We start from the raw sequence: 27,851 nt of genomic DNA, 5'->3' as shown, positions 1-27,851 counted from the left end.
TCTTATGACACTGGTAAATACAAATGCTTCTGTAACAGCTGGCGGAGTCCAGGCAATGAAATGAAGTGTAGCAACCCTTAATTGGAGCATTTAGATTAGAATAAGCTAATGCTGAAATGGTGTGAATTACATAATTAATGTCTAAAAACGGTATCCTTAAAACTCAAATGAACTTGTAGGTTAATTTGTAATAAATACATTTACCACTATGAAATTTATTCCCTATAATTTCATGGTTATCATAATGAAAAGCATTAATCTGAACATAGGGTTTTTATCATACAAAATGGCAGTTTAAACATACAAAATTAGAGAATGACAATTTTGTTTTAAACGAGTACAGAAACAATTATTTTTGTAATACTTTCTGTTCTTCCACAAAATTCAGCTCTCATTATTTAAAGCTAATAAAGAGTTTTTAAGGATGATCTTGATAAAGCAAAAAGTTTCTACATTTTTTATGAGAAAAATAGATTTTTACAACTACAAAGTGATTTTCAAAAATACTACTAGAATGAATCTAACATCCACATTCACGGCTTCTTAATTAACAATCTTTGAGATTTTTTATGAAATACACAGGAAAACCATACATTTTATGCATTTCAGGAAAAAACAGCAGCCAGCAAGCACTAACTTAACGTTACAAAAAGCTTGCTAAAGTTCTGTAATTCAGAAGATAAATATATAATTAAAAGCATGTAATTAGCGTCTTTGTCTTTGATGTAATCCAAATTACACACAGGAGTTGAGGAATGTCTCAGCTCTTGGATTTTCATCTTCTTAAAATTTGATTTTATACAATTTTTAAAGATCATCCTCAACTCAAACAAGTAGGGGTACAGCTATTTATATACAATGCTCTGTCTTTCTGAAAACTGGATACTGCAATCCTGCTCACATGGACCAAGCAATTTTTTATTTCCCCAAAACTTATTTGGACATGGCTTTATTCTCTTACTTGGGCAAGCCACATGCAATTACTGGGCCATCACAGCCAAACACACTTCTATGGCTCCCGACTAGGTACAAGGTGGTTCATGGAATCAGTAGCCAATATAGCTGCTGTCAATCAGTTACACTAAGACTTATTTTATTATATTTCCACTTCTAATGCATATATCACTGACTTACAGGTAATCCTGGTTCACCAATTCCAGGAGGTCCTGGGAGTCCGATTTTACCTTCTCGACCTTGAGCACCCTTGTGAAAAAGAACATTAGAAAGTTCATTCCTAATTCAACTCAATACTTTCGAAAAGCATAACATTTACATATAGATGACTCAATGACGTCATCAGAAAGGTCTGAAATCAAATGTGTAACATCTCCTGATGTAAAAAGAAAGCATAAATAACAATTTAGAAACAGCTGAAAGTATTTTTCAATTAATGCTTAGCACTAGATCACATTCCAGCCCTTACGCCAACAGCAAAGGGTTGTTATCATAGGGGTAATTGCTTAAAAGTGTGGGGCCCGAGAGTTGACAGGGATGAGGGAGAGAAGTCAGGCTAAATTTGGTTGCAGTACAACCCAAGCATGAAGCGGGAATCCCCAGGTGTGAGGAATCTGACTGTAGCCTCTATCTAGGCACTCGAATTGAATTGAAGCCTGCTTCAGTGGAGTATGGGATTGCATGGGAACTCCAGGAACTGCATAGTTTCTGTATCTTCTATTTATAAGGTGTCATAACCTTCACAAGTCCTCCAGTTTACTGAGGACTATGTGCTTCAAGGATAAGAGCACAGAGGACTTTTATCTCTCCCCAGAGTAGTACAGAGATTAGGAGTGACATTCCTTCTCCATAAACTGTTTTCCCTTCTGGAACGATCCAGTGTTGTTCCTTTTACATGGCAAATTACTAGTTTCTGAGCTATATAACCCGTCTCTATGTTCTGGGGTCTGCCTCACTGCACAGAAAATAGGCAGGAGTTCAATGAATGTACAAATTAGAGCAGTAAATGCAAAAAAATGCAGGTATTTTAGACACTGGCACTTGGGTCCAAAAAAAGAGGGAAATGAATGGCATAAAGCAACAGCAAAGACTTAGCAGCCAGAAGAACTAGGGTGAGATCTAGTTCTGCCCAATTTTGACTTCTTGTTTGAGTCTACGTAGTCATGTTCCCTATGTAGATGCTTTTGCAGTTTTTCAAAAGGAGATCTGGCTGCCCAGCATAGGCAGACATGGCTTTTCCAAATTAGCAAGACTGGATTCCACCTTCTAGTCTTTTGCAATAAAATAAGATGGAGGAATTAAATGCTGCATGAGTGAAAGAATTTTATAACCTATATCTGTTCCCTAGTGAAGAAATAACAAGGTAAATCTGTCACTTGACTGTGTATCACAGTGACTGAGATGTATATCTATGCCTTGAAGTATGGTTTATTCATTAGTGCTTGAAAATGATCTCACGTATTTAACCTCCATTTAAATGGCATTATTTCTGACTTCTCTTGTATCAATGGGATCACAATAAAAACTCAGAGTTGCTGGAAAGGCAGGTCTGTTATCTCCATCCTATGCAAATACAAAAAAAATGTCAATATCGTATCAGTTTTACATTTAGATGGTAAGAGTCTGAGTTTGGTAAAACGGCAGGTGAGAACTTTCATCCAAAAAATGACTGCCCACAGTTAGCACTTTAACAGACATATTACTGAGAGTTACCTTGGGTCCTGGCTCTCCAACACCAGGGAGTCCTGGAGGACCATAGGGACCTAAAGGGCCTTGCTCTCCCTAAAGGAAAAAAAAATGGAAAGAAACTAATAATGCAAATGGAACCTTAAGCAAATTCCACCAGAGTGTCTTTCCACAGCCTTATTTAGGAATGTTTTTAAAGTGAAAAAAAAACAAACCACACCAAAAAAACCCAAAAACCCAAACCCCCTGTCTTAAAGATAAATGTTTAGATTAGGAGTAGGGTCAATACCCTGGCCATACAAGTTGCTGGAATAGATAATAATGTTACAAATCCATTCATACGCATCATGACAGATAAAAAATATATTTCTTCTTTGTCGTATCTTTGGTCCTGACTTTATCCAATAATATCCATCCCCAATAATATGGTGCTTCCTCAGCTTCTTTCGTGCTAGAAAGACAGGCATTTGGAAATTAAATATTGCCCTCAAGGTTCTTCCCCATAACAACATCTGCATATCACAACTGTTGTTCCTACTGCTATTTTTGACTGCAGCTCCTCATTCTCTTGCATGTTTAATATGCTTCTAACAAAGCCAACATAGTCACATGATTATTAAAAAGGCTTTTTATTAAAAAGTGTTTATTTTGGGGGAGGTATTAATATTTGGCGGCATTGAAACTTTGTATATACCTAGAAATTTTATACAGAATCATAGAATTCTAGAATCATAGAATGTGTTGGGCTGGAAGGGACCTTTAAAGGTCATCTAGTCCAACCCCCCTGCAGCAAGCAGGGACATCCCCGGAGCCTTCTCTTCTCCAGGCTGAACAACCCCAACTCTCTCAGCCTGTCCTCATAGGAGAGGTGCTCCAGCCCTTGCATCATCTTCGTGGCCCTCCTCTGGACCCGCTCCAACAGGTCCATGTTGAGTTCTGAAACCTTTCAATGAAATTTTTGCACTTGAGAGGTCAATGGAAGTGTAAAAAATGTCAAAGCCAGGTATTTCTCCAGAAATCTACCAGTTTGCAATCGGCCAAAGAATGAAGCTAAAATGCAGGAATGGGAATATACAGTGAAAGTAAATAAACAGATTACCCTTGAAGCTTAATTTCTGATAACTACACACTTGGAGTGCCACTACTGCAGCTTTAAACCTAGAATAAAGCGGAACTTGATGCACAGTCCTAAATTCATTCCATTACAGGACAATATGATAATCTGAAGAGCAGCTATGAAATTTAATGCTGATTCAAAATACAAGATTTTATAGCACGCCTTCATAATCTATAAATTAATACAGCATTGTTAGGAGGTATTTCTTAAAAGGCAGAGAAAAATCAGAGAAAGCTGGTATCACTCAGCAGAATAGCACATATATTTCCACATAACACTGACAGGGTATTAGCAACACTGACATTGCTTTAATGTGGATTCTATGCATGCAGATGTTGCCAAAATACAGAATACAGCAAAGAAGTTTACTGTATTCCAAGGTAGACTTTATTGTTTGGGCTTCCTAATAATATTTTCATTAAGGCTTTGGATCAGAGTCACAAATCCGTTGATGTGCATCCAGATTATCATTAATGATGCAATTTTTACTTATATAAAGCCCATAAGAAATTGACCCTTTTTGTCCATAGCTGTTTTTTAGCTCCTGTGTTTTTCTGAAACTGATCAACCGACAACGATGACAACAACAACAAATCCTCAGATGGCCCATCTTCTAGACTTCCAGTTCCTCCATGGGATTAATTTGGCATTGAACAAACTGTCCTTCTAAAATCAGCTTATCAAAAATCATTTTTATTGTTTCCCATCAGCAGGAAATTTCAGGAAGGCCAAGAATAATACAACCAAAGCTCGTACTTGTCTCCTCTTTAATTCTCTTTACAAACTCTCTGTTTTAAGTACTGTTGTCCTTTAAGCCAAGTTAGCTGATTTTCAGGGCTTTTTGGCTCATTCTGTTTAGACAAGAAGCAGGGGAAGTATGTTTTATACTATTTATTTAGAAAATAATGTATAGTAAAAGCAACATTTTCAGAAGGCTTTTTAGTGACTTAGAAGCCTCCATTTCATTTCCAATGGTAGTAATTTAGGCTACTGAATTTCATCCATGCCAACAGGTCACAAACATCTAAGCGCCCATGGAAGTTCAGCTTCTGATTGTGCATCAGTATATGGAAGTGCACTGGCAGAATGGCACCAGCAGAGCCACAGTGCTGTAGTTACACACATCCAGCCCCGTGGTGTGCGCTGCTTCCAGGGCAAAATCATCCCCACGGGAGTTATACAAGTAAAACTGTTGTATTAAGGTTTCAGTGGAAAGTTTTGCAAGGAAATTTCCATGCATAGACAATCCCTTAAGGACAGAAATACTTCTGCCACTTTTACCCACAGCTGTGCTTCTTGCAAAGCTGGTCAAGATGCACAAACATGGGTTTTGGAAGAAAAGCCAAGTACACCAGCCAGGTGCCCAAGAATCTTTGCCTTACAGCTTATAGGCTCCCTTACCTCGCCACCAACTCTTACTTCAACAGCTCTTCACTTGACCAGCAACACTAACAGATACAGCTGCATGTAGCTTCAGGGCCTGGAGACAGCCTGGTTAGGGATGGACTTCCCCACTTCAAGGAAGAGGTGCCTCAGTGAGAAAGAAATAGATACAGGCTGCTGTAAGGCCAGGCAGCTTGCTAAATATTAGCTGTTCAAATTCACAGTCCTCATTTCTTTCACAGAGAAGGCAGCCTGGGATCCCTGTTCTGCCATGATGTATTAGCATGCCCCAGAGAATGAATGCAAAAGATATATAAAATTGAAAATATATTAAAAAAATAATCTATTCAGCAGCATGCAGCACCACTATGTGTAAGTAGGCTACTCTGGGCACAGCAAACACCACTAAGTTCGTTAGTTCCATTGATCAAAACCAAACCTTTGAAATGGTGCAGAAACTTGTTCCATTCAGCAAAACAACACTTGATAAATACAGGCTCATCTCTCAGCTGAAACAACAAACCAACCCCTTTTGTTGTGTTTGGAAAGTGTCTGCCAAATTTTTTGTCCTGTCATCCAAATGGACATCGTGTTTTGTATCTATTTCTGACAGCCCCTGGCGGAACTTCCCAAGGAAAGCAACTCCAAGGGATGCTTCCTATCACAAATCATTCACTCCTTCGCAAGTTCCCCCACATGCTAGAGCTATGCTAATATATGCGCTGCCTTGAATGCAGATGGGAGTCCCACTGAAGTTAATGTTTTTCCAAAAGCTCTTTTTTTAACCATGATAAAAACATTACACAGTTTTCTTTCCAATGACCGGTGTCATGTAATCTGCCTTGTGGCAACTGTATGAGTAGGTACTGGTGTAGGCAGCGTAAATAGCCCTTATGGTAAAAACCATGTAGGGTACTGTGAAAATTTTGTTCTGTTGAATGCTTACTCACTGATAGCAGAGGATGCCTGCATATTAATGGAGAAAGAATCCCCACCTTCTACCAGACAACACGCAAAACTTGGAAACTTAAACTATTCAGTCTATTTTAAAGACTACATATTTCAAACTCCATATCACTAGTAGTAAGCCTGGCTTTTATCTTCTATAGTCTTGGTGCTACAGATAGTGCGGAATTTATTAAAACCATAAAGTGCTGACAGTAACATCATTATCTCTACACATAGAAGGAAAAGTCTGCTTTTCAAAGTAGCTTCTTTGTCATTATTTTCTTTGTCTAACACTCTGTTCAAATTCCTTTTTTTTCTCTCTGTATGGGGATTTTCCTTCAGGTGGCATCTAATATCAGCTAGAGGAATGGGAAGGAAAATTACACTTGATCTGAGCTTAGTATTTTTACGTATTAAAACTGTACCAGTTTAAGCTTGGAACATACTTTACAGTATACCCCCCACCCCCCCAAATAATTTGTTATGTCATGATGAGTACCAGTTAATGTCTATATAAATAATGTCTTCACTTTTAAGAAAGCACACATATACTGTAAGAGACATAAAGACTCCATATTTCAGTCTATAATGCGATAATGATTAAGCTATAGTAAAAAATAATCTTTCAAATACAATGAGTTTATCTTTAAAGTAAACACTGGCAACAACAGTGGAAGTAGATATAGTTATTTTAACAGATACTGTTGATATTCTGTGTTTCTAAGCTAGTTGAGGTACCTAGGAATTATACTTCTTTACAGGGAAATTGGATTTTTCAGTCTCCTGGGAAAGATGTAACTTGCCACATCAGTAAGGAAAGAATTTATGTCATCATAGAAGCAGCAGCATCCCTTAGCAGTTCACCCAGGGACATATTTTCAGGGAAATATGCAATGATGGATTTTTCACAGGATTATCCCAAGATATTTTTATGGGAATAACTCCTTTGAATACCCACATTCAAACTTAACTGTTTCCTTAACAGTTTGAATACACATCTGTTCACGCAACTTCAGACTCTAATTCAGAATCTTGCATGTGAAATTTTCCAGAGACTCCAACTATTGCAGTGGCTTTTAAGAATGTGTTGTTTTCAGTCTTTCCATGAATATATCATGGTTTCTAGGAATGTGTACTTTATTTCTCGTAGCTGGTCTAAGAGTTTAAACAAACAAACCCACTAACACTTCTGAAATGATAACCACAAGTACTCCCTGGTCACCACTTCTTTATGAGCGGAACACAGGTCATGCCCACTTCCTGATTTTATACCCCAAATTTATAATCCGCAACAGTCTTACAGAACCTTACTGGTGTTATTGTATAAAATACGTTTTTAGCGGGTTTTTTTAATAAATATTAGTTAAGTATTTTTGAATAAATTCATTGAAAAAGACAAAACAATGCCTACTCTTTTGAATAAATTAATAGACATATGCATGTTGAAAATTCAATTTTTATCCAACACCAAGAATACTAGGGGAAAGCTGATTTGCACATTTTACATTGCTGACCCCAATGAGATACTTCAGCTTTGCAAAAATGTATGCAGCAGAAGCTTAGGGATGATAAATTTGCTTGACCAAAATAAAAGTCATTCTATTAATTGTTAGAACTCAATTTTCCAAAAAAATCATGGTGATTCCATTTCCTTTTTAGAGAGGAAACCAGGATGCATGAAGTCCTTTTGTGTTAAGAGTATTTGCATTTTTCCTGTTTTTTCCTGTTTTCCTGTCTTCTATTGAGAACATAACCACGTAATATATGTCGTACGAAATAAATCCAACAAAAGTAAATGCAGTAGCCCGTTAGGACACTATTTTACTGTATTAACCAATGCAGTTAAGAGATATGTAGAACCTAAGCAAGGATCTTTGCTAGTTCCTTGCTCCTACAAGCTGCAGTTTGACAAGAGTTGAATGTCACTACCTTAGACCCAGGGTTATAAATTGATGTTCTGCAAATTCAATCAATTAATTGTGTGTGATAACTTAAAAGAACTACAAAATTTTTTCCTATGGGGTTTTTATAATTGTCTTTACGTGTTTTATAGTGGAATGAGGTATATGGTACACCTGGATTCAAGTTTTTGTTTTATGCTACAGTGCAGATAATATGTGGTGGCTGATGAAGAATGCCTTAAAGTGAAGCAAACGCCTAAGAAAATATAAAGCACAGCTGCGAATGGTGTTTTTTCTTGATATTTTAAGTTAGTGAGAAAGAGAAAATAACATGAATTTGACTTTAACAATATAATTTTTCTTTTGTAAATTTAACGTCTTTCTATGGAAATATTGCCAATAGGCAATAGAAACTCAGTAAACCAGAAAACAAACAGAATAATCCTGGTCCTTTGCTCAGGACGTGCTTCGGGACCAAGATGACTGCTTCAGAAGACAGGAGGTACACAATGAAAATAGCCAGTTCCCAACTCCTAACTGTATTTGAGTGAAATGTCCTGTTACTCTAATGTTTTTCTCTTAAAGTTATTTTGTTTTATACTGTAATGTATGTTTACTGTTAACATGCAAGTTCAGCATTTGGTTAAATGGAAATATATTTAGTCATGTAAATTAATAGTAACGGAAGATGAGCTAACATGTGTTTTTATTTTTACAGAAGCAGAGTTCAAATTTGCCATTTTAAATGCCTCAGCTTCTTTATGGAGAAGGTTTGTATATATGGCAATAAAACTATTTAGGTGTTTTTGAGATGTTATAACTTTGCAGAAACGCAAATAGAGAAAACCTTTTTTAAACTTTGCTTAATAGAAAAAAAGTGGTCTTAGTTAATGCCAGGCTGAGCTGCATTCTGTATAGGATATAGGTTGTTCGACGCATTCATACATGACTTGAAAAGAGGGTAAAAGAAAAGTCATAAAGTTTGCTTGTGTATTAAGGAGGTTACTAAAGACAAGGACTTATTGTGACATGCATTAGAAAGACTTTAAGAGGTTAAGGACGTGATTCAGCTCCATAAGATCACTCCTAAGCTTAGACGTCTACATGGAAACAAGTTGGCTGAGCTTGTGTTGTAGACAGTGGAAAGCTGGTGAATGCAGGCAGCAGGACTTTGAGGGAGATTCAAATCATTACTGGCAATATGGTAAGGCAATACCACGAAAAGGGATGGGAGTAGAGTACTGTGCAGCCAGTAAGACTTCACACTGATAGATTACCCAGCAGCTCAAGACAGAATAAGAAAATGCATATGAATAACTGGATAAGTAAGGTATGAAAAGTTCTCTTAAGTAATTTGTTGGACGATGTTTCTGGACTCCATGCTACCTTGCTTCAGACAAGTCAAATTAAATTAGTTGAAGCTGCAATGCCACCAACCCTCTCCTGCTGGAGGCTGCCAGAGCCAGTGGCACCCAGACAGCACACAGATGACACTGTTCCCAGCTCTGTCTGTTGCCTGGCACTGCAAAGCAAGAGAACGGATACAGCACTGCCGTACAGAGACGTGGGATGGACTGAGCTGGCCAGACATATGAGGGAACTGTAGACTTCCCAAATGAGACCCAAAACATCTGTAGGCTGAGCTTGATCTGGTGTTTATATTTTGAGGAACTGAATCTCCTCTTTCAAACCTCAACATGGCCCACTAACAATGAATAAAAGTGTTCAGCGGCGGTGTTCTGCGTTATGTCACATCGATACTAATGGCATGCATCTGCCTTTAGCTCTGCTAAACCAGGGTGAAGTCACTAGTTCAGCTCAAAAAGCAGAAAGTATTAGCATGGAAAGGCCACGGATATAAGGAACTGCACTAAGAATAGACTTATTTATTTTATCCAAGACCATTATAAATAACTGCCAGTTTTCAGAGATATTGTATTATGTGTCATGAAAACTAATTTTAAAAGACCAACTGAATAATCCTTCTGTAAGGACAAAAGATATTGGAAAGATTGCTATGTGTCTGAACCAAAAAAGACCTTGACCTTTACTAGCTGAATGGGTGTTTATTAAGCTGTAAACAACCACTGATTATCTGTACTGATCATTTAAAATTTTTCACTCATCTCAAACAAGCTCCAAAATGCCAAAGGTTAGCTTTGGCACTAGGTATGGACAAGAGATAACCTCTAAACATATATATGTTTCTGCTATACTCTTAAAATATAATTACCTAGGCGTATTAATTAAACTTGTCTGACAATATTTTTATGCTAGATGTCTGAGCCTGGAAAAACCTCAACTATAGGCTTTAGACAGCAGGTTGCAGAGTTGGAAGCTGAAAAAGGAGGGAACTTTCTTTCTTATTCATACTGAAAATCTGCAGCTAAAGTACAACAAGAGACCATAAATCCAGGTAGATGTATTGTAGAGAGAGCTGCACGTATTTTACAGACATGAAAGTGTGTGAAGAGACTGACAGAAGGACAAATGACATTCAACCAATACGGTTTAGTGTATAATAAAAGTATCTGGTAGTACTATCTTGGACTCATCAGTGTGAAAATGATGGATAAAAAAAATTACTGTCATTTGCTGTGCTGAAGAGAGGCATGACTTTTCCACCACATGTATGAATAGTTTCTTTCAGACCCATCATCCTCTTTCTTTCTCCAATTCTGAAATATTCTGTAGCAGCTTTCCTAATCACACATTTTGTTGAGAAGATGAAGAAATATGAAGTATGAAAAAGCATTTGTCAGGAAAAGGAAAATCATGATGGATGCCAGTATTCCAAACTTCCTACCGTAAACATTTCTCATATCTAAATTTAATTCTGTGAATCTTCAAATGAAATTGTTGCCTAAGAAACAAAACATGAGCATTTAAATATTGCATCTTTGGCAAATTGCTTTGTATGAATTTAGTTGCTGTGTATAACTTAGATATGGCATTGTATTAACTAGGCTATCCATAATCCTGTGGTAGAAAGTCTTTGTCATTAGACCCTACATTTTCAAACTGATACGTGAAAGACCTTTCTATACCAAATAATGTTAACGGCTGTCCCATGGGTGAGACAACTGCATTCACACAGTTTCCCAAAGATTTGCAAACCAGACACTTTATCCATCTGATTTCTCTTGACAAGCTGTATTCAATAACTCTAAATAATCTATTTTAAATATAACTAGGGCATTAATCATCATCAAATCTTACACCTCTACCAATTTCAGTCTTGAGTTTTTACAGTATACAAGCAATTAAAAATGACTTTAAAAACACAACATAAAGATTTTATAACCGCCATCTAGGATTCCTTCAAATCTCTAAACACGCAGCATTTTTGTGAAAAATATTTTAGAAAAAACTTCCTAAGTGATGACAGAAGACAAGACACATATTCAGGTGATTTAAATTCCAACCTAACTGTTGTGGGTCTCAGCAGGTCCTTGATAGCACCCTATTGTGGCCCTACAAAATGTTCTCCCAAGCTCTGACGGCTGGGCTCAGAGACCCAGATGGAGAATGAGCTGAACATGCCAACGATGCAAAGCTTTTATAACATGACGACACTATGGTGAACCAAGCAGGTGATGTACGTAATTGCTGTGTAAAGGACACCACTAACAAAAAGTTACTGAGGAAAAAGGATTGTAGAGTATGAAGATTCTACATAGTTTCTGCATCCTCTCTCCCTGTATAAACAACATCTACACATATACAACTGCATCTTACCTTGCTTCCTTGAATGCCTTTTGGGCCTGGCTCACCTGGAGGTCCACTGATACCCTATACAAAAGTCAAAGTATAGAATGAGTTGCCTTTGAAGAGGCCTGTAAAGTTTCTTTTGAATTTGGCCTGAACTGGGTACAGTAAAACATAGCGCAATGCTAAGCTCTAAAGGACAAAAGTTTTCTTCATTATATCCTGTGAAGTGCCCAACACATTGAATGCAGTTAATATTCAATAACCAGCGCTGGCAGAAAGGGTATTTTACTACTCCATGTGAATTGCATCTGTTTTATCTGAAGCTTTCCATTTCTTTCTCCTCCTGCTCCTGACTTTGCCGTATTTTCATATTCTTCCTTGTTCCCAAGCAAATAAACTAAACTGTCACATTGTGACACCTAAGTCTGGTGTTAAAGCTTTAACTCTTACTGAAACCCTCCAGTTCATTGACTTGTGAGTTAGTGAACATCCCTCTGGCATGGGCTGGGCTACCCAGTTGGGTCAGATTGGTCAACGTTGCTGCAACTACCACCAACAGAGCTGACAATCAAAATGAAGTGGAAGCCTCACAAAGTTTTTCAAGTGACTGGAGAAAAAAATAAATCATGAGTTATCAAAAGAGTAATGCCACAAAATTATAGTTTTTCGTAGTGGTACAAATGCTGGGTCAAATATGGATAACTTTATGCTTATAAATAGCATTTTGGGCCACAAACTGGCCCAAATCTAAATGTATTGTTTCATTGCTGATGCAAAAATGTGCTCGGAGCGTGTTCATTCCCTTTCTTAAGTACGACAAACTACAGGAAACCCATGACTATCCCAAAAGAAACAAAAATAATCCCTTTTGGCTGCCATCATTAATAGCTATAGTAAATCCTCCAAAATATTGGATTTTGGCTCACAGATATGCAAATTTTGGAATATCTGTGATTTTGTATCCCATGGATTTCCAGGCAGAAAAAAAAATATTTATTATCCTCTCCTTTCCTTTTGCAGCTTTTGCACAAACCGTGCAAAAATGAAATCACACACCTAAGCAACAGTTATACAACCACATATCAAATATTGGGGGGAAAACTGAATGAAATTAATATAGTTAGTGTTCCAAATTATGCTCAAATCATAACTTTACAAACTAGGGAATAACTGTCTCATAAGAGTACAGTGACTTCCCGAGCATTGTATTGTGCACAAACTCACAGTTATATGGCCTTACTCCTTGTTTTATGCACTTTAATTGCATACTATTTACTAAAAGGAATCTTTTAGTTTTGTTTGTTTCAAAAGAAGCAAACTCTACTTCATTCTCTTAGTATCTTGGTGTCATATAAAGGAGTAAAATATTTCTTTAAAATCTCTTAGTACTTGAAAAGCATTTCCAAAACAGACTTTGAAAAATCACATTTTTAGAAGCTATTCTTCCCAAGGAAAAAATTATGATCATGATGTGAGATGGACAAACGTCACAGAGGTAAAAAGGCAATGTGCTTGAGGCAGGGTGCACTAATACAAATGCATAGTATAATCTGTTAATATAAATACGTAAGTTGAGATAAATCATTCTCAAGCTTGTTGCATGCTATCTTCCTTTCAGTCATTAAGCAGGTTCCCATGGTAATTACTTAGTTCTCACAGCTCAGAATTACAGTAAATCCTTGTAACCATTGATTAGTCCTCTTGTATAGTGGAACATTTATCTGTTTCTGTTCTCCAGTAGCTAGGATTTTTTTTTTTTGAATGAGCCTTTCAAACCTAAACTGAATATAGACCATTGTACAATATGATGATATGTAGCATTAAGTTCAAAGCTGGGATGATGTAGGGGTAGCTGCAGTGATGCTGTATATGAAAAGAAAAGAATATTTGCCTTAAAATACTCAGGTTATGTCATTGTACGAGAATTTATAGACTTGCAACAGCAGCTAGTATTTTACAGAGTGTGCAAAAGTGAACATATATTGCCTCGTGAGTTGAATTTATGTAGAGAAATTCTGGTGATATGATTTTCTCATTAATTCCTGTCAAAATTGGCCAAAATCCCTTAGACTCATGTGTTTCCATTTTTTACTAAACAAGAATAAATAATCGTCATCTTTTGGGGCACAGATCACATCTTTACTAATTGCTAACAAGTCAGAATGACTGGAGCATCAAATAACAAGTTAATAAATCTGTAGCTTTATTGCATGTCCATTGCCAAGCAAAAGGAAAGCAGAAAAATATAATTTAAAAACAGAAAATGACACTTAAGACGAAATGTTCACATCTTAACACCATGTAATAAATTTCTGTTACCCTGTTATGCCCCCATTATGTTTTCTTTCATATAACTCAGAAACAGGCTCTGTAGAGAAGTGAGTGGGCAAGTGCTGGCCGTCACCATTCCACATCACCTATGGATCTACTAGGAGACTGGTATAACTTGTTGAGATCTCTGCTCCATACAGCAGCTGTTTTTACATGTCTAGTACCAAATTTTTAATAGAAATTACACAGGTTGTAAGAAACAAAAAGACAGCAATGGTCGTTTTCAGCAACTACAAAGAGAGAAGAGGATGATCTGGACTTCTGCACAGGTAACAAATACATGATCACTGATCTGAGAGTGGTAACAATCTCTGCTCCTAATAACACTGAGGCTTTGTCTGACTCATTTCTCAGGTTTTTAAATAATTACTACACATTTCAGTCTCTCCAACAAATTTCAATCTTTCTGGCTGCCTTATATTTCAGAAGGACCGCGTACAGATTTCCAAGATACAGGTGGATGCTGTCCTGTAATATAAGAGGAATTTAGCAAGCAGGGGTACGAGAGGGCATGATTACACTCTACCGGTAGGAGAGAGCTCTGTGGTTGGGAAGCCCAAATGGGACACACACCTTTGAGCAGCTTTAAGCAGCAGCAGCAGCAAAGATTTTTTCTTTGAAAATTATTCCCCAAAGACAAAGATTTGCCAGATTCTGCTGTCTTGGAGTCTTACGCACCAAATGTGCTGCTCTCCACAGAGCTGACAGGTTGTATGTAGGAGAAACTTACAGACTATAATGTGTTTTCTTTCCATTTGGTAGCTTTTAGTTCCCTTACCTGAGGTCCCCGAGGTCCCCTAGGGCCAAAAGGACCTTCCAAACCCTGAGGAAGAATAAGATTCAATTATCAGATTAATAGGAAATTGCTTTAAAGGATTGAAAACCGCAGTCTACATGTCTCATATCTCTGTTCAAGCATTTTCTAGGGAGTTTATTCTCTCTCCAGAGTACTGTTGTTCTCATCCTGTATTCAGTAATTGCCTGTTACGTTCCATCCTCAATATTTGGTTAAAATACCTTTCACATATAACAAACATTGTGGATGGCTACTTAACTCCTTAGCTATTTGATTAACTAGTTGTTATTTGCTACAGGTCTTTAAATTCAATTTCTAGAAGTATATTAGATACAAAATTCTTAAAAAAATGCTGTAGTACTTATACCAGAACAACTTCAGGTAACTTTGTCTCACGAACTCAAACTGCCGATCAGTAGCATGGCAGAATCACACTAAGAGTTCACAAAAAACATTTAAAAATGCATGCAAAGAAAGTAAAATTTTTTCCCGTTACCTGTCATTTCTCCACTTCATGAGTTCTTACCATTTACTGCCACCCAAATTGTTCATAAATCTTTCTGCTGCACTGTTTTTACATTGGTCACCAGAATGCATATTCTATGGAATTTCACTTCCAGTTGACTCAATATTCAGTTATAATTTATTTCTAAAGCAAAAATGGCTTTGAGCAAATAAAGTATTGGTCTTTTCTTTCTCTTTCTTCTAATTACCAACATCTCCACACACAGAGGCACAGGAAGACTGCTGCATTTTTCAAGGCATACATCACATTTTCAACTTCTAATAGCCTTGACAAATTTAGCAGTGATACCTACGCAGCCACACTCCACCAACTGCCTTCCCCTACAGATTCACATATGGAATTTTTTAACAATTCTCTACTCCCTGGCAGCCACCAGAGAGAGCAGGTAACTCCACTCAGTTCTATCCCCCTTACAAAACTACACAAGCAATGGATGGCACAAACAGCAATCTGCTGATATGATGATAGCTGCTTGTGGTAGAATACACACATATGATTGGAAACAGTTTTGATTTCAAAGCCAAACACAAACTGTCCGAATGTCAAGCTTGAACAGCTTTTGAAGAAACTCATATTCACAGCACCAAAACCTCTGATGGACTCAGTCTGATTAGTGAGATTGGAAAGCAGCAGCGGAAAAGTGGAACGCTTTCAAATCAGACAACACTACTGCCAATTATGCTTCAATATCCATCACTGCAGTTAAAGATCCACCTCAGAATATTGAATTTACTTCTCTCACATTCGGCCATGTATGTTCTGTTTTTGATGATTTTGTCCAGCATCAAAAAAACCAAAATAATCATTTTGTTCTATCTTCTGCATTTGTAAATGTGAAGCTGGGAATTCTGGAAGTGACTGTAATTCTCATTTGTTCACTAAATTCTTGAAGTCCATAATCCATTATAATCTCTGAACCTCTGCAGATGTCAAACTTTTTTTTTCATCACTGTCCTCAACAGAAATGAAACAAGTAAATTTCCAGCAACCCTGCCATATGTTTTCTACATCCATATTTCTTGGCTGCTTTGATGATGTTCTTTGGCAGCTTCTGAACAGCTTCCGAACAGCTTCCGTTTATGTTAGTAGACATTTCACATAACCTTGTGCTATTTCTCACATATTGCCTGGATAAAGAAGTTATGATCTTTCTTTATTCCTCTGAGAGATGCAACCTTTTCTTCTTTTTCATTGATACTTCAGCCTTTTCTGACTCGCTGCCATTTTGAACCCCAGCATCTCACAAGGTATTCTCAGCCTTTAGATTATTGTAGTATAATGCCCTTTTTAATTTGTGACAAATACTGGCGCTTTGAATATTGCCTTATTCCTACCTGAAATTCATCATCAAATAACAGGTTCCAGGAAGCACAAAATATTCAAGTTGGTCTTTGATAAAGGTTGTTAAAACTGAAGAAATGCGCTTTAATAGAATGACCAATTGCAATCTAGTTGGTAGTACTTAATAACTCTAATTATAAATCACTGTTTTGTAGCACTCATACAAACCTGCTTACATAGAATCACAGAATCATAGAATCATAGAATGGTTCACGTTAGAGGGGACCTTAAAGACCACCTAGTTCCAACCCCCTGCCATGGGCAGGGACACCTCCCACTAGACCAGGCTGCTCAAAGCCCCATCCAGCCTGGCCTTGAACACTCCCAGGGATGGGGCATCCACAACTTCTCTGGGCAACCTGTTCCAGTGCCTCACCACCTTCACAGTAAAGAACTGTAAACATGAACTCAAGATACATGATTATGTCACTCAGGAGTACATTATCCTCCCATCTTTCAGAGTGTAAAAACCAGGTAAAAATCTGTATTCACTTCTATCACTTCTGCACTCCAGGTTAAAAGAAGAGGAGGATTAGATAGAAGCGTGAATGCATGTCAGCACAGATGGGCTGGTAAACCTCAAAGTTATTCAGGTTGTATAAGAACCTGCTTCTATTGTAATATAACTTTATGCACTTGAATTAACGTTAACATTTTAAGGAAAAAAACCTGGTGAACTCTGTATCACGGTCACAGTCCTTTGTAAGCAGGGCTTGGCACTGGTCAGGAGAGCTTTCTTTTCAGGTAAGTGACTACACTTCTTCTGCAAAATGGGAAAATGGTGAACTGTGGGTTCAGTTTCTCTGAAGCATATTTCTGCTGTGAATGTATCTCTACTACTAGGGAATTATAAGATTTTCCAAATTTACAATAATATTTACAAGTTATGTTTATGAATATGTTACATGACTTTCTAGTATCTTCATCAACTTGAAACAGTTAAAACAGAAATTATACTTACTCTTTCCCCTTTTATTCCTGGGGATCCACATTCTCCTCTTTCACCCTTTATAAGAAATCAAAAGGTAAACAGCTAAACAAGATGTTTTGATTACACTACATACATTAAAGACTGTGCAAGCAGTTCAGTAGCACAAGAGGTTTAGTAGATTCTGAGGACCTGAGAGCGGCATCATTAGATAAGGTCTGTAGAAGACATGGTCTGCTCTACTCAAGATAGATACTTTTTCTCTCTGAGAATGCCTACGAATTTCCAATCTACATCATAAGAGAGTAATACATTTAATATCTAATAAGTTTTGCTGTATTTTTCCACCTCGCTGCACTGCCTCCAGAGATCCTCTCTATATTCTGATTTCATTACTGTGATGTCTGAGATTTTCCTGAATAACAACTGTGAGATTGTACAAATGGAATGAAGAGAATTACTAATGTGTTCTGCTGACGATTTAACATATCAATAGATGTATGAGAAGTAGACATATGACTCTACTTTTCCCATTTCCATGAAATGTTTCCATAAAATTGACTGAAGCATTTTTCTAATGAATTCAGAGAGGCATTGCTTTTATTAACGATGTAGAGAGATAAGTGTCCAAACCAAGCAAAGTCAAAATGGGATTATCTGTTTCTGTTCTGGCTATGATGGTCCAGTTTGCAATATAAATTTCGGTTATAGAAACTTGCAAATCATTGAAGTGTATCATTTTTTTAGCTTCTTGGAGAGCCTGTTTTGAGATATTTTTTTTATCAACCATTGGCCCTAGCAAGTTATAATTAGCTGAAAAGTAAACTTCCTTGTGGTAAGTTTTTGAAAGCTAATGATTGCCACATCTATTTGTGTTTGTAGTAAACAATTTTTCATTCTTTCTACTTAACCTCTTATTCAACCCTCAACTTTCTTTTTCCTTCCAGAAGCTTTACTTCTGGCCTTTGACATTTTTCTTTTTATATTTAATTACATTTTTGATTTTATTTATTTTTGTTCCAACAAGCCAGTCTGCAAGCATTTATATAAATGATGAATTTACTTCTAGGGATTGCATCAGGAACTCTCATGACAAAAAGACATGACAGGCTCTTCTTTCCATTCTTTCGCGTACACTGTCAGGAAGTGAAAATCTATTTTCAGACTACTTCTATTCTATAAAAATCTTACCTTGTCTCCCTTGTAGCCAGGAGGTCCCTATTTGAAAATTAAAAAAAAATAAAAAGAGAAAAATCATAAAAGAGAAAGCAAAGGTGTAACAGACTGCTAATTTAAGTAGAAAAAAAAACAGTAAAGAATTACGTTTCAGAAATTTAACTATTCACCACAATAAAATATCTCTCTGGAATCATTTCACATATAATTCCCTGCAAATTTAGATGTGTATTTTGTCCTCATAACATTAGCTGTAAATATGCCACTCAGTTTGCCAGCCTCTTAGCAGACATATCCTACCATTTAAATGGGAATTTTAAACTGACTTGATCTTAAGCATGGAGTAGCGTTAATCTTTCTATTGTGAATCAACAAGAATTCAAGCTGAGAAATATCAGATGTCAGAAGCCACTGGAGAACTATCTAAATGTTTTTAGTGATGACGTTTTCAATTCCAACTTTGGGATAAGTCTAATGCAAGTCAATACAAAATCACATAGCTTCAGAAGTTCCTTTTGTCAGTAGCATCCCATCATTATACTTAAGCACATGGTTAGACTGTTTCTCTCTGTATAGATGCTTCTCTAAACCCGAACTTAGTTTAGGTGCTCTAAATAATTGAATAAAGTAGATGGAAAATGGAAAACACATTTTCAGTTCAGTGGAACTAAACTGTGAATCAGGATCTGGAAGACAATCTGAAAAGACCAAATATGAGTTAGCACTGTAGTAGTCACATACCTCTTCACCTTTTTCTCCATGATCTCCTTTTTGAGCATCCCCCTATTAGAAGCAAAGGAACACTACTGAAATATGTATTGCTCTGTTATTGTCCCTATTACACTAAAACCAAGAACACTCTTTAAGGAGTAGAAGTTGCTTGTCCTATTTACGAATAACCACACTTCTTCCTCCCATAGTCAAGGACACACAATTCCTGAACGTTAACATAGAAAATTCAACTACTGTTATTAGCTGACTGAAATCATAGTCATCAGAGCAAGCTGCTCTACTCAAGAGATTTCTGTAGTGTTAGAAAGCTCTATGGAGCTTAGAGTGCCTTCAGCTAGATTCAGAGACCTCTGCTGTCAGAGAAAACCTGGAATGATAGGCAGTGTTAACTTGGTAGCAGCTTAATTTCGAATTTTTCTCTCTCACTTCTGAAGCAGCTAACTATAAACCTCTCATAGCAAAAGTCAGTCTTTTAAATCATATTTTAATATAATTTTCCTTTGCTATATTCACTTATATCATTTGAATAAAACTAGATAGAAATATGCTTTATTTTTTTTAAATTCACTTTACCTTGTTTCCTTTTGGTCCTGGCTCACCTTTTTCCCCCTTGTTACCAGCACTACCCTGAAACAAAGCCGGAAAATGTTATTATCATTGTGAGGATAAAATTCTACAGTTTGTCTAAGACTCACACTGATTCAGGTATGGCACGTGTGACACTACTTTCATTTATCTAAAAAAATAAAGGGTAAAAATCTGTGATTTTTTAAAAATCAATATTCAATGATAAATACATTTTCTACAGAGTACTTGAAAATCTAACCAAGAAGGTGTCACAGGGAACACACAGTTCCTCCTCCCCATTTTTCAGAGTTACCCACCATGACCTCTGCTTAAAAAAAGTCATGCGGAGAATAGCTTAATGTCAATATCCAGCAGCCCCCAAACAAAAAATTACTACACCATTATTCCTGTCTGGAGGATCATGAAGGTGGGGACTAGAAAGTTTGGTGCATATGTGTAGATATAAAAAATACATATATAATTGGTTGCATCTAATCATTTTTGAGAAAATAACTTAAAATTCTTGGATCTTAAATTTTAAATTGGAAACCGAGGTTTTAGTTCCAGATGCACATTATCCAGAGCCAAGGGACTGGATGATAGACCCTGTTGTCATAACCTGCTGCACCTATGGTTCACCAATTGCTTAGTGTCTCGGGAGAAAGGCAAAAACCTCTGCATGTACCTTGACTGTCTCTGGGGGAGCTACTAAAGATACAAAAGGGATTAAAGAGGTCACGCACTGTCTGAACTCCCACTTCTCTCTTCTTTACCAGACCCAACAAACAGTTACGTGTTGAAGTGTCACACGAGAAAAGAGAGTGTTGGAGGCAGAGTTTTAGACTTTTCTTCATATATGCCATCACCATCAATTTTGAACCTTTATCCCTCACACAAATAGAAGCTGCTGGTAGAAGTAAATTTTTGTCTAATGTATTTTTCCTTTCCCGTCGCAAGATTCAAGAACAGCTTTTTGATTTGGGCTTCTGATCACATACCTAGTTCTCTACAGTGTTTTATTACCCAATAATATAAATATATTTCCATGGTAGCATGTGATTATGGATAGATTTTTTTCCTGAGCTCTTGTGACAGTGGCCTTTCACAGTGATATGCTGTGATACATCACTTCTTTTTGCAGTACATGCACAGCTCATGTCTTACTTTTTACAGACATAGTAACCAATTAAAATACTGTGGAACATTGATCTCAATGATTAAAATTCAAATTCTGGAGGCTTTTCATATGAATGCATACTTACAGAATCACCTTTGTCTCCTTTTATTCCCTTTTCACACACACAGTTCTTCCGCATACACTGAAAGGTTAGTAGAAACATTAAGGAGAACATTTTTTAAATTTATTATTTCAAATTTTTACAGCAAAAACTCAGTTTTTGCCTAGCCATAGACTAGAGAACATAAAAGTCATATAACAGGAAATAAATTATTTTCTAATATATATATTTCTTATATAATCAACATTACACTTCTGTAGAGACCAAAATCAGTTGCTTGATTTATTTATAACAAAAATAAATAAGTCCGTTACTACTGTAACTACAAATGTTTAAGAGAGCATACACATAGCATATAGTACTCTGAAATCTTACACAATTTTTGGACAATTTTGATATTGCTATTATTTTCTAATGAGACCACTCATGAACCTGCATGTGTTGTACTAGTCCTATTCCACTCTCATAGGAAGAGTTCTTTATGTCTTACTGTTGATACCCTCTAACGAACAGAAGTTGTAGATTTCCCAGGAGATGGGATGGAAGAAATGGATGAAAGTTAAAATAAAAGCAACCATGGTCAGAAACTTTACTCAGGAAAGGAAGTTTATCCTGGAGTATTGTTGCATTATAGAAGCAGCAGACATCAGGAGATCCAGTATGAACAGGAGTAATCAAAACACACAAAACTCAAAAAGCCTACCTGCTTCTGAAGCAAGGCTTCCTGAAAAGAAAAGAAAAATGTTACTTTCATATAGATTTAATTTATCAGACTACTAATTTAACCATTTTTATTCTCCAGTTTACAGAATTTCCAAGGTGAATGGTGAAGACTGAATACTTTCATCCTTCATCCCTTCCCCACAGTGGTAAGAACAAGTTTGCGGAACTACTCGTACGAAAAATGGTTCTCCAGTAGGAATAGGTGGTTGCTTCATGTGACCCATAATGATGAGAAAACAAATGAGATGTAATGGGACAGCTAAATAGACCATATTAAGGAAGAATGCTAACAAGAAGAATATGAAAGACTTCCTAATGAAAGGCCTTACCATGGAAGGTCCTACAACATAATATATAGGGGAAGGACTCAGTGATTTTATCAGCCTTATCCATGAGAACAAGTTACCTTCTAAAGCATTATCATACACTCAGAGACACACTCTGTGTGCTGGAAAATACCCTGTCCCTCCATCAATGATCAGTGCAACTGAGCTCTAGTTGTCGAGGCACACAGCTCCTCAGAGAGCAGTTGGGAGGAAGAAGCTCACTCTGTCCTGACTCCTCATGTAGCAGAGACATGCACCACAAAAACATTCCTCATGACAGCACCATTTCCATGAGGGAAGAATTTTTCTTTTGTAAATACATACTTTCACAGGTACAAAACATAGGCTTGTAACAACATGACTTATTTCAGAAATGCCTTTCACTTAGTCTATCTGTGAGATCTCTAGCCACGTGCTTAGTTGCACAACATAATTTATTTTTACACATATCAAGTACCAAGTTTCTATTTCTGATTTTAAGTTTTCCAAATTATTTTTTTACCATCTTTAAGAAACTACAAAAATATTACCTAAATACTGTATGGACTACTCCCTAATTAAAGCTATTGTGTTTTCTAAGAACCACTTTCCTCCAAATTGTCTTAATTTATTATTTGCAAAGTCTTGCCTTACTTTAAAATATTTTCTAAGATTTTAAACGCCAAACACTTCCTAGGCCGCTCCAACACTTTGCACATTGTTGCTTTAGAAGAGAGAAAGGTTAAGTTCACCTGACATCTCTATCACAGCAACACTTTTGTCCACTCTAAAGTAAGAAATTAATTCAACAGTATTCCCTGCCTTTTCTTATGTGTGCTTTATGTTGCACTAGAAGGGTAGATATACAAGTGCCCTTAATTAAGAACTACAGTGGAGATTTACACTACTTTGGAAACCTGATCCCACTCAAGTCAATTAAAAAAATTCTGTTGGCTTCAGCAGACTTTCTTGAAGTTAATTCTTAAGCTCACAGTTCCTGACCTTCTCTGCTACCAACGCTGGCGTTCAGTTTGTGCACATGTCCCACACGATCTTTACAAACTTCCTGAACTTCCAAACCTGAGGCCAGCTCCAGCCTTTGTTCACCTGCAAACCTCTGCACTGCCTTCAGGACTCACCTATCAAAGTTAAATGAAATCTGCCATGGGTAGACGGGTGACAAGATTAAATCAGCATTACTTACCAGCTCCAATGCTACATCAACTATCAGATTCTGATCATCCAGGCATAAGACGTGTTTAGAGGATGAATCACCAGATATCATCTGCAGTTTTTCTTCTTGGACTTTTTTCTTAGAAAGGCCAATGGTAAAAAAATGTATTCCAAGACCCCTAGCTGCCGCAGCTATACCCTGGACATTAGGGCTGTTTGGATGATCCACACCATCAGTCATCAAAAAAACCACTTTCACACTTCTCTTACGACCTTCAGTTTTAAACAGCTGAGTGGCATTGGAAATCGCATAATAGGAGTAGGTGCCGTGGCCAATAAAGCCCAGAGACTTGATTTTCTCTTTAAAATTCTGCAAATTTTTCCAGGCTGTAAAAGGATGATCAATGCTGACCGTGCTGCTGAACTGCAAACTTGCTAGTATGACATTATACTTCTGAGACTTAACTGGCTTCATCTGGAAAATTCTTTCACTTAAATTTTGAACAAAATTCTTCTGTAAATCAAACAACTGATTTTTGGCACTTTCTGAACTGTCCAAGATAAATGCTATATCAACGAGACACATATCACCTGTAATGGAACAAGAAAGTTAAATCTATGAATGATGGGCACACCTGCACAACAGATTTCAGATACTTCCCTGCAACAGTCCCACTCCTCAAATCATTTCCCCAAGGATTCCTCTGTCTTCCAAGGAAAAATTCTAAGGATAAATTTCACTGCAAATGCCAAGAAATTCTACTGAAGTCAATAACTAAATTTAAGTTACTTTAATTCATACCAGTATTAAATACAGTCTACAGACAAAAAATTAGGGTTGTGATGGAATTGTTTTAGCATTTTAGTTGTTTTTCTATACAAAATTTGCCACATGCGATTGCAAAGAAAAAATTGGGCTCCTTATCATTTATCTTAAAAGAGGTATGCATGTCAATGAAAACCATAGATCAACCTGGAGTCCATAACCAAGTAAATGTCACCACAGTATTTTCCAGGCCTCACAAAATAAATCACATTTTATAAATGCATACATCAGTTACTGATTACGAGCAGAGTAGTATGCAGAGACATACAACACGGTCAATCAGAAATTTTAAGAAAATGGTTTTACCTTCATCCTTTTGCGCGAGAGAATAAGAATTCTTTCCTTTCTTTCTGTTTTGCCCATATATTATCTGGTTTGTTGTCACAGCCAGAAGTAAAAAGCAAAAGAAAAGATGTTTTTCCCACATACTGACTTCGATCCCAAATTAGACTTCTCCTTCCTGTTAAAAGTAAAAAACCACCTGATAGTACTTCATAAATAGATACAAATAAATAAATACAGATACTTTACACACAGAATACACATTTGCTGGAAGCACAATTCTAGAGACAACATATGAAAAACAATTACAAAAAGTTACTGGGTTTAAGCATAGCAGCTGGTACAATCCCAACTGTAGCTCACATGTATGTTAGACCTTGTTTAATTAGAGAAGAAATATGGGTAGAACAAACACGGTGCTCCCTTTACTTTCTTTAGAGAAGCCAGTGCTATCTTTAGCTCTCATTTGAACATCTAACAAAGAAGGGTAAAAGAAATTACTAATGCAAATTGCTATTAACATACTTTGCTATTAAACTAATTATATTACATTAGCAGAAATATTATAGAAAACATAGACTATAGTTGTTTCTAGAAATCCCTAACTGTTAGGAATAAACAAAGATCTGGGTGTTTGGGGATGTAGATATATTACCTAGGTCTAGAGTATCAGTATGAACAACTTATTCTTCTAAGAAATAATGGCTTAGTAATGAAATTCAATACATGAATGTATTATTAATATTACATGGCTGTAACAGAATGTATGCAATATTTCCCATAAAGACAATATTCTATTATAATGACAATATACACTAATAAAATGAACATTACAACATTTCAATCAGGGATTCAACATATTTCTAGAGAAAACTCAACAAATTTCTAGAGAAAACTGAACTCCGTGAAAAGTGATTTACAAAAAAATGCCTGTAATTTACAATAATTCATTTTAAATATCATTAATAACAAAGATAAAATATTAAATATCCTTCCTAAATCCTCTTTTCATGTCCATCAAGCAGTTACATATACAGAAACCATCAGTGCAGTCCTCTAAAAATAGAAAGGAAATAACTAAGTTTCTTACCTTCAAAGGCATTCAAAAAGCAAATTGTGGATTGAATAGGCTGTCAGTGTAGAAAATATGTCCAGCAGGTCATACTGGTAGATTTGTTTTGTTTACAAAAATAAAGCAATCTGTAAATAAATAGCCCACCCACTAGTAAATGGCTCTACCTTGCATCTAGATCCTCTGTGGTCCATTATTGCTGTTTAGTTGGCCAAAGTTTATATGAAGATTGTCAGGCACTTAGCCAGGGCTGAGTGGGAGAGCCATTTTATTAAAGGGACAGTGTCAGTCTGGGAGCACAAGTGTTTTCCCACTTTAAATAACTGAACTTTTACATTAAAAAAATCACCTCTAGCCAATTTACATCTTTACCTGTCACTTTGCCAGCCACACCTCTTCAGCTTGTCCGTGTTAAGGTTGCAGCACTGGCTAGATCAGAGATGTGAGATTAGTTCATTATCATTTGTAGGCTAGAACTGAATTCTGACCCAAGGATTTATGAGTCTGCCAGGATCACGAGCACGGTCTCAAGGGTGGTAATTGCATTAGCAATTACAATATTAAAAGACAAAAAAAAATTTAAATCCTGAGCTGTTTTTCGCAGAAATTCTTTCTGCTATTTAAATCCTCTTAACGGTCAGATACAGACAGGATATCTAAAAGGGGGCTGTCATGTAAGTAGCTCTCAGCATGCTACATGCAAATTAGATTTGCTCTACCTAATGGCAGGCTGCAGAGTAAAATTGTATTGTCACAGTGTTAAGTAAAAAACTGGGGTGAGAGAAAATCTGTCAATGGTAAGTCTCAAGGAACCATGACATGCTTTGAGGGAGTTTTGTGCAGATGTCCAGCAACAGGTCAGTGCCCAGCCTCCGGACAGGCATTGCCTGCCAGGCAGGATGTCCCTCGGCACTCTGGTAGCAGGGCTAAATGAAGAGCTCCTTCACGTGGTGCTGCAGTAGAGAAGGCTTGGGCTTCATCGCCAGGATGTGTCAGGTCCCTGAACTGCAATGTGATTAAGCATTGAAATGTGTCAGCTGTAGACTGAAAAAATCAAGTGATATATGAATAATTTGGGCATTTCAGAAACACATGATAAAAAGATGCTTTTGAATGAAGCAGATTTTTTGGCAGAGGTCCAATCTTTCATCAAAAACTTAGGACTGAAAATTTATACACGGTTGTTTATTACCATCCAACTATACTGAATAGCTTTAAAAAATTCTACCTAAATACTATATAAGTTGCACTCTAACTTTTCTCAAGACAGATTTTCTAGAGTTGAGATCACCTTGCTAGCTTATGTCATGGCTTTTAAACACATACACTAAAAACAAACTCAGTATCTAACTCCACAGGACAGTATTGTTGCCTATTCATTGCTTTTTTGTGTTTACAAACCCAATGACTTGTGTTTGCTCTTTTTGTTCCTTCACCCGATGGAAGTTTCATGGTGAAATTAATACCTTTCATTACCCAGAAGACACTTTCAGCATAGCAAGTAGCGGGTAAAGCTTAGGAATTGTTGTCTTATCAAAAAAATATGAAAGTTGAGGCTTCACATCCTCTGTAAGTAATTTTTGCTTTTTTAGTTTGTTAGGAGAGTGCATCTGAAAGATGAAAAGACAGAGAATAGAGAATTTCTAAACTTTGATTTTGATATTGCAGCTTTAATCAGGTTATTTAGTAGAAATAGAGCAAATACCATGCTTATCAGTTGCCATTGATACCTCTTTCTTGAAGGTATTCAACTTTCCAAAAAACGCAAAAGTGCATCTGTTTATTCTGCGTCAAGCATAGCTCTTTCACAGCATGCGCTTTAGAAAGCTGTTAGAGCACAACATGGTAGAGTGCAAATACTTGCTTTCATAGAATACCTGGTCTCCTAATCAAGACATTTAATTAAAAGGCTGATGATATGCTACGATGCAGATTTTATTATGAGGATATCGCGGTTGAGGCACGTTTCATAAATCTGGATACAAAGGCTATATTCTTCTTGAAGGAAGTTAAAACAGTTATGAGCAGGGAGGGAAAGAAGTAATCCACTGAGGAGAGAAATATTCTAAAATTCAGATTACCTTCAAATTCTGCAGTACAAAAAACTACAAGGAAAGAGAATGAATTACTTAAAC

General features: G+C 36.7%; 1 protein-coding gene across 1 annotated transcript in view; it reads right to left on the bottom strand.

Annotated features, from left to right (window-relative positions):
• COL28A1 (collagen type XXVIII alpha 1 chain) overlaps positions 1-25,903 on the bottom strand; it is a 70,828-nt gene extending 44,925 nt beyond the window's left edge. Inside the window, exons 1-14 of the mRNA XM_054192968.1 lie at positions 25,884-25,903; positions 25,735-25,774; positions 24,669-24,822; positions 23,568-24,127; positions 22,039-22,059; positions 21,360-21,416; positions 20,104-20,157; positions 19,540-19,581; positions 18,814-18,840; positions 17,656-17,700; positions 14,810-14,854; positions 11,728-11,781; positions 2,668-2,736; positions 1,135-1,203 (exon numbers count right to left, since the gene is read on the bottom strand). Of these exons, the coding sequence (XP_054048943.1) occupies positions 1,135-1,203; positions 2,668-2,736; positions 11,728-11,781; positions 14,810-14,854; positions 17,656-17,700; positions 18,814-18,840; positions 19,540-19,581; positions 20,104-20,157; positions 21,360-21,416; positions 22,039-22,059; positions 23,568-24,127; positions 24,669-24,789 (1,164 nt within the window). The 5' untranslated portion in view covers positions 24,790-24,822; positions 25,735-25,774; positions 25,884-25,903. The remainder of the gene's footprint in view (positions 1-1,134; positions 1,204-2,667; positions 2,737-11,727; positions 11,782-14,809; positions 14,855-17,655; positions 17,701-18,813; positions 18,841-19,539; positions 19,582-20,103; positions 20,158-21,359; positions 21,417-22,038; positions 22,060-23,567; positions 24,128-24,668; positions 24,823-25,734; positions 25,775-25,883) is intronic.
• Positions 25,904-27,851: the final 1,948 nt, after the last annotated feature.

The sequence above is a fragment of the Rissa tridactyla genome, chromosome 2, assembly GCF_028500815.1.
Source record: "Rissa tridactyla isolate bRisTri1 chromosome 2, bRisTri1.patW.cur.20221130, whole genome shotgun sequence".
Taxonomy (NCBI): domain Eukaryota; kingdom Metazoa; phylum Chordata; class Aves; order Charadriiformes; family Laridae; genus Rissa; species Rissa tridactyla.
This window is presented reverse-complemented; position numbering and strand designations above follow the sequence as displayed.